This window comes from Mastacembelus armatus, chromosome 5, assembly GCF_900324485.2.
Source record: "Mastacembelus armatus chromosome 5, fMasArm1.2, whole genome shotgun sequence".
Classification (NCBI taxonomy): domain Eukaryota; kingdom Metazoa; phylum Chordata; class Actinopteri; order Synbranchiformes; family Mastacembelidae; genus Mastacembelus; species Mastacembelus armatus.
The window spans coordinates 15,247,398-15,255,479 of NC_046637.1; the positions used below are offsets into that span (position 1 = coordinate 15,247,398).

The following is an 8,082-nucleotide window of genomic DNA, read 5'->3' on the forward strand; positions in this document are numbered from 1 at the left end:
ACTTCATAGAGAAAAAGTGAAGGTGCATAGTAAAGTTAAATATAAAACCAATTTACAGCATAAAGAAAACGTGAAGGCAGCAAGTATGCAAAAATATAAACTTGATGTAGATCACAGACAAAAGGTGAAAGCAGCAAGTATGCAAAAATATAAACTTGATGTAGATCACAGACAAAAGGTGAAGGCAGCAAGTAAACAACAATATAGTTTGAATTTATTGCATAGACAAAGGATTAAGGCTAAAAGCAAACAAAAATTCCACACCAATCCTGACTTTAGAGCTAAGGTCAAACAAGCTAACAAATTAAAGAGAATGAAACTAAAAAAAAATGCAAAAAATATTGATTATGTTAGAGATCAATTCTTAGAAAAAGTTAAGGATGGTCCTGAATACATTTGTTCTGTGTGTTGTAGATTGTTTTTTAAAAAACAAGCTTTGCCCTGTAAGAGAGATGATTATAAATCAAGCCGTAAAATTTCATCCATTGCAGAGAGATGTATTTCAGAGAAATACTTACACAAATGTACTCCAGACTGTACAAGGCCATGTGAATTATTAGGCACACCCAGAGGCCAACTGTGGATTTGCTATACGTGTCATTTTAAGATCAGTAAAGGTCAAATGCCACCTGAATGCATAGCCAACAACTTGGAGTTAGATCCCATTCCCCCAGTGTTGTCCTGTTTAAACAGCTTGGAACAACATCTGGTTGCTCCAAGTATTCCCTTTATGAAAATGCTGGCTTTACCTAAAGGTGGTCAAAATGGTGTCCATGGGCCTGTGACATGTGTCCCAGCTAATGTTGTTGAAACCACCAAGTTGCTGCCTCGCACTGATATGGAAGGGTCTTTGTTACCTGTTAAATTGAAGCGCAAACTGACATACAAAGGACATTATGAATATCAGTTTGTTGACTCTATGCATGTAAGACAGGCCCTGAGCTATTTGAAACAGAACAATAAGTATTATAAAGACATTGACTTTAATGAAGAATGGGTAAATATGTTCTGTGTGGAACAAGATGAGGGTCCAGATAAGGAAGATGAAGATAATGTTAAAAATGAAGCAGGCGAGGATGTGGAAGATGAGCTTCTGCATGATAGACAGCAACATTGTATGTTTCAGGACACATGTCTCATGCCTGTTGACATAGGTCAAGAAGCACTGGATCAGTATTTTGATGATATATTGAATCTAGCTCCAGCTGAAGGGAACAATCCAGTAAAGTTGTTGTCTGATGAGGAAAATGAGGCTAAATGCTTCCCTGTGTTGTTCCCACAAGGTCACAATACTTTTCATACTCCAAGGCCAAACCATCTGACCTTGTCACGGTATTTTAATACCAGAATTTTACATGCCGATGGCAGATTTGCACAAAATGTTGAGTATATATTTTTTGCCCAGTACATGTCAGAAGTTGAACAGGTTGTTTCTAAAGTTTCAATTGCATCTAGGAAAGGGCAATCAGGATTTAAAATGCCAAAGCAATCTGGTAAAAACATGAAAGAATCACTTAAGGATTTGCTAGAGTTTGATGATGGTTACAGGTTTTTGAACCCAATAAGAGGTACACCAGCCTTCTGGCAAACTGCACAGAAGGATTTGATAGCATGTGTCCGTCAGCTGGGAATACCCACGTGGTTCTGCTCTTTTAGTTCAGCAGACCTCAGGTGGACAAATCTCCTCAATACAGTTTTGAAACAAGAGGGGAGAACACAAACGGTTGACAATTTAGAGTGGGCAGAAAGATGTGACCTCTTAAGACGCAATCCGGTAACTGCAGCACGTATGTTTGATTTCCGCTGGCACTGCTTTTTGAGAGAGGTGCTCATGTCTCCAGCACAGCCAATTGGGAAAATTATAGATTACTTTTATCGGGTGGAATTTCAACAGCGGGGGTCACCGCATGTTCATTGCTTGTTTTGGATTGAAAACGCTCCCCAAATCGGTGTAGACACAGATGAAGAGGTAATTCAGTTTATTGACAAATATGTTACCTGTGAATTACCCACACAAGACCAGGAATTACTGGAAATTGTTACATCTGTGCAGCGACATTCAAAGCGTCACTCCAAAACATGCAAAAAGAACAAAACAGTTTGCCGTTTTAACTTCCCCCGACCAGCTTCAATGCGCACGTTCATCAAGAAATTAGAACCGAAGCCAAAATGTCCAAAGTGTGTTGAAAAGGTTGAAGATGCAAAGTGCACCTGCCTGACTGTCCAGGTTGATTCGATGACTACAGAGCGTGCTGCATATATCATGACTGCTATTAAAGAAGCTCTTAATGACGAAAACAACCCCTGTGACAGTGTACAGAGTTTGTTTGCGTCAATAGGAATAACGCAGGCCATTTTTGAACACGCATACAAGCGTTTAGGAGGACATACACAAATTGTTTTAAAGAGAGAAGTCAGTGAAGTTTGGGTGAATCAGTACAACAAACATTTATTGAAATGTTGGAATGCTAACATGGACATACAGTTTGTTGTAGATGCATGGGCTTGTATCGTGTATATTATTTCATATATTTCTAAGGCTGAGCGAGAGATGGGCTTGTTGCTGGGGAATGCCCAAAAAGAAGCCTCCAACGGCAATGCAAGTGCTCAAGAGGCAATGAAAAAAATAGGCAGTGTTTATTTACATAATCGGGATGTTTCTTCTCAGGAAGCTGTGTATCGGCTAACAAACATGCATCTCAAGGAATGTTCGAGAAAGGTCGTGTTTGTGCCAACAGGGGACAATATCATTAAATTCAGCAAACCTATTAGTGAGATCACAGAAACAACATCATCAGATGACATGTGGATGACAAATATTATTGATCGCTATAAGAGCAGGCCAAATGATTCTGATTTTAACAACATGTGCATGGCCACATTTGCTTCTGAATACCGTGTTCTCACTAAAAACGAAAAATGCAGAAACCCTATTGAACTGCAAAATTCATTGGGTGCAATTACAAAAAGAACACGGACCAAACCAGCTGTGGTTCGATATGCACGGTTTTCAGAAACAAAAAATCCAGAATTATTTCATCAAAGCATGCTGCAATTGTTTTTACCATACAGAGTAAATGAAGACCTTAAGCCATCAGAATATGAAACTTTTGAGGAATTTTACGAAAATGGCTTTTTAAGTTTTGATGATGGGTCATTGCATGCAGTCAGATCAGTTGTTGACTCAAACAGATGTAGGTTTGAAATTGAACCTGAAGACTTGGATGCGATCCAAGAAAAAATAGATTACGATGACCTTTTAGAAGATGCGTGGTGCTTGCTTTGCCCAGAGCAGGAAGTTGAGCGGTTAGAGTCTAAACAGGAGTTCAGGGAGCAACAACCGCAGGAGGATCAGTCTGAGCAAGAGCAGGTACCTAATATTCCGGATTTGGCCACACGTAGTGAGGAAATTTGTCATTTAGAGAAATGTAATAACATGTCTAGAATCGATGGGCTTGCCATTATGCGATCCTTAAATGAGCAACAGCTGTCCATTTTCTATAGAATACGACAATGGTGTTTAGACAAAATATCAGGTGAAAACCCAGAGCCGTTACATGTGTTTATTACTGGTGGTGCAGGCACAGGGAAAAGTCATCTGATTAAAGCTATTCAGTATGAAGCAATTCGACTGCTCTCACCAACCTGCCGTAATCCAGACAACATTTGTGTCTTATTAACTGCACCAACAGGGATAGCAGCTTATAACTTAAATGCAGCTACTATCCACACTACATTTAACATTGGCAAAGATATTCGTCTCCCCTTACATACCGCTGGGTGATGAAAAGCTAAATTCATTGAGGGCCAAATACATGGACCTCCAGATCTTAATAATTGATGAAATATCTATGGTTCACCATAAACTATTGGCTTATATTCATGGCAGGTTGCGTCAGATAAAGCAGTCAGGTGACTTTTCCCCATTTGGTAACATTAGTGTTATAGCTGTTGGAGATTTCTATCAGTTACCTCCAGTCCACGGTAAAGCTCTGTATGTTGATAATCTAGGTGTTAACTTTTGGACTCATATATTCAAAGTCGCAGAACTTACGACCATTATGAGACAAAAAGATAACACCTTTGCAGAGTTATTAAACCGGTTAAGGACCCGTTGTAAAGGGACACCTATGCTTGAAACTGATATTGAACACTAAAACAGTGTGAAACTGGCGAAGATTCTGATCTACACATATTCCCTACGAGTTATGCTTTGTAACTGATAGATTTCTATCAGTTACCTCCAGTCCACGGTAAAGCTCTGTATGTTGAAAATCTAGGTGTTAACTTTTGGACTCATATATTCAAAGTCGCAGAACTTACGACCATTATGAGACAAAAAGATAACACCTTTGCAGAGTTATTGAACCGGTTAAGGACACGTTGTAAAGGGACACCCATGCTTGAAACTGATATTAAACAACTAAAACAGTGTGAAACTGGTGAAGATTCTTCTGAGCTACACATATTCCCTACAAATCAACAGGTATTTGCCCATAATCTCGAGCAACTCAAAAGCATATGTCCTGATTACATAGAAATACAGGCACAAGATTTTGGTTTTGATAAAAAGACTGGAAAATTAAAGGAATTAGAGGGTCATCTTGGCAAAACTAAACATACTAATTTGCTAGAATCTCTCCCAATTGGTATTAATGCTCGAGTTATGCTTTGTAAAAATGTAGATGTAGCTGATGGTCTAGTCAATGGGGTGTGTGGTACAGTTACACACATAGAACATCCAGAGGGAAAGCGGCTTCCTGTAGCAGTTTATGTTAAATTTGATGACAGTAAAGTGGGCACACAAAGAAGGAAGCGCACACATACCCCAGCAGACCTGACTGGTTCCACTCGTATAGAACCAGAAGAAGAATTAGCTAATAAGAGAGGTGAAAAGCGGCGTCAGTTTCCACTGAAATTAGCTTGGGCCTGTACAGTCCACAAAGTACAGGGTATAACAGTAGATAAAGCTGTGGTGTCCCTTAAAAAGGTTTTTGCTGCAGGTCAGGCATATGTGGCCTTAAGTCGTGTTAGGGGTTTAGAAGGACTGGTTATACAGGGCTTCAAGGAAAAGGCCATATACTGTAATGACAGCATTAAAATTGCAATGCAGAACATGCCTCCCTTCATGGTTGAAAGTTTATCCTTGCACAAAGATGACAAACATGTTTTAACTGTATTTTTCCTGAATGTGCAAGGATTAGCTAGACATGTTTCAGATTTGGCCTCATGTGTACAGCATTTGCAGCCTAACTGCATTGCTGTTGCTGAGACATGGTTAAATACAGAGTCATCTATTCAAACAATCCAAATTGAACATTTCAGATTCCATAGTCGACCCCGAAATTTATCCTATCAGAGCAGCACCCATCCAGCTCTGATTTTGCTGCAGAGCCAGCAGCATGGTGGAGTTGGTATGTACTGCGATGAAAATGTAAGATATGAGGTCACAGTACCAGACTTTAATTTAGAATGTTTAGTCTATTCTGTTGTTAAACACAAAATATTAGTTGCAGTTGTTTACCGTCCACCATCTTACCCCATGTCTCTGTTTAAATATAATTTGGAAAGGTTATTGAATTGGCTTAACTTACACAGTGAAACTGTAGCTGTGATGGGAGACTTTAATGATGACATATTGAAATCTTCATCTGTTTGTAACATGATGATTGAAAAAGGATACGTTCAATATGTCACATCTCCCACAACAGAGAGGGGGACGTTAATTGATCACATCTATGTCAAATCCACACAGTTTGACACAGATTGTGTTGTGATCCCAACCTACTTTAGTGACCATGAAGGGATTTTATGTTCTTTTAAATTAAATGACCATTAGCTTTCTGAGTGTCAACTATGATACTGGTCCTTCTGGTTAGAATAGGGAGTGGGCCACCTGGATTGACTTGCTCATTCCTTGCATTGGCTCACTCACTTTATTAAATTTCAAAAATTTTGGAGTAATCCTGGCCAGAGATTACTCTGGCCATACCCCAGGGGTAAGCATGTCCGGACCTAGTTATGTGGGTTCTGACATAGCTTTTAAAGTTCCCTCAAGTCCAGCCTGCTCCAGACGATACCAGAGGACAAGTGTGGTGTTGTGCACTCAGTAGCTATGTAGCATAAACTATTTTTGCAACCTTTACCTATTACCTGCAGTGTACAGCTGTAGCTCAAACATCTTCTGGGTAGAATAGGGACTCTGTGTTGTGCAAACAATGTGTGTGACTTTTCAGTTTTAGTCAGGATTTTAATCAGGCATAATTATTTGCCATAATTTATATTTTTGACTGCTTCTATTTATTCTATTTATTTATTTATTTATTGATGTCTGTCTGTATGTATATATCTATGTATGTCTGTATGTATCTATGTGTATATATATAATTATGTATGTCTGTCTGTATCTATGTATGTGTATATATATATGTTTGTCTCTGTATTTATGTATATATCTATGTATGTCTGTCTGTATCTATCTGTGTATATATATATATATATCTATGTATGTCTGTCTGTACCTATGTATATATCTATGTATGTCTGTCTGTACCTATGTATATATCTATGTATGTCTGTCTGTACCTATGTATATATCTATGTATGTCTGTCTGTACCTATGTATATATCTATGTATGTCTGTCTGTACCTATGTATATATCTATGTATGTCTGTCTGTATCTATGTATATATCTATATGTATGTCTGTTCGTATCTATGTATCTATCTATGTATGTATGTATGTGGCCAACCATGATTTTTCCTTCCAGTGAGAAGGCAAGGGGTTGTTGGCCAATTTTCTATTTTTATGACTATTTCTATTTATATATTTATTTATTTATATGTCTGTCTATGTATGTAGTTTGTATCTATGTATGTATGTATGTGGCCAACCATGATTTTTCCTTCCAGCGAAAAGGCCATGGTTTGTTGGGTGTTTAGGTCTCATCAGCATGTAAAATTGTAAAAGTGCCTTATTAGAAAATTTGCCTCTTAATGACTTCATCATGATCCAGTGCTATTCATTTAGTAATATAGGAACTATCTATCCATCCATTATCTATACCCACTTATTCCTTAACCAGGATCACATGGGGATCTGCTGGAGCCTATCCCAGCTCTCTTTGGGTGAAAGGCAGCGGTACACCTTGGACAGGTCTCCAGTTCATCACAGGGCCACATAGAGACAAACAATCTCACACACTGATACTCACTCCTATGGGCAATTTAGAGTCACCAATCAACCCATGTTAAGTCACTGTGTAATTGTTTATTATTTACATAAATAAAAAGTTATCCATTCTAACCAACTAACTTCTCCTCCCACAGAGAAGACTTAAGTTAGTAAAGTTTTTAGAATACCAATGCATGTGTGTGTTGTCTGTTTGGTTGAGGGGGCTTTGTTGATTCTGTTCATTGTCCTCATTTTGGCTCTGGTGTGGTCCTGGTTTTAATGGTCGTTTAGTACAGCCCTCCTTATTGCTGGTTTTACTTGTTTGTAATTTGGTTTATACTTCCTGGCTATGCAGTCCTCCTAATTTGCCCTTAGTGTATTTTTATGACGACCGGGCTTTGATTCTTGTTAGGGCATAGTGTTGTGCTAGGTTTTATTTCCAATTAGGTGATTTTGTTGAGGTGGTCTGGGTCTGTTATGTGCACAGGTATATGTATGGTTTAGTCTTTCATTTCGGTATTGAATTTCTTGGTCTGATCTTCCATTTTTCCATTTAAGTAGGTGGTGGGGCTTGTTGCCAAGGTGATCACTTTAGGTAAAGAGAACTGCAGGAAAAACAGACTCCTATATTAGTATGTAAATTTTTATAGGTTAGTCGATCACAGGTTTGGCTGTAGGTTTTCACTTGCTTTGAGTTTTGTTTACCACTGTGTTTAGTGTTGCTTCTGCTTTTCTCAGTTGCTTGTCAATTGAATGATATAAATTATCCTATGCTTTGCTCCCATTTGGTCTTAGATTGCTGTTGGTTGGGTTCCTTCTTTGTGTTGGTTTTAATTTTGACTGTGTTTTTACAACAGATAGACGTTACAGGCATGAGTGCACACATGCATATTTGTGATGTTAACTAT

At 38.4% G+C, this 8,082-nt stretch overlaps 1 protein-coding gene across 1 annotated transcript; it reads left to right on the top strand.

Moving 5' to 3' along the window:
* The first annotated feature begins 3,640 nt into the window (after nt 1-3,640).
* On the top strand, nt 3,641-6,095 carry LOC113129751 (ATP-dependent DNA helicase PIF1-like). The gene is made up of 2 exons (XM_026305821.1): nt 3,641-3,957; nt 4,227-6,095. Exons 1-2 carry the CDS (start codon nt 3,714-3,716, stop codon nt 5,837-5,839), a joined length of 1,857 nt encoding a protein of 618 aa, XP_026161606.1. The 5' UTR covers nt 3,641-3,713; the 3' UTR covers nt 5,840-6,095.
* The last annotated feature ends 1,987 nt before the right edge of the window (nt 6,096-8,082 follow it).

Excerpts from the sequence above, each read along its gene's own strand:
- LOC113129751 (XM_026305821.1), top strand. The coding sequence starts at position 3,714 with ATGCAGCTACTATCCACACTACATTTAACATTGGCAAAGATATTCGTC. Across the intron at positions 3,958-4,226 it reads TAGTGTTATAGCTGTTGGAG|ATTTCTATCAGTTACCTCCA; the intron begins ATTTCTATCAGT and ends TGTAACTGATAG.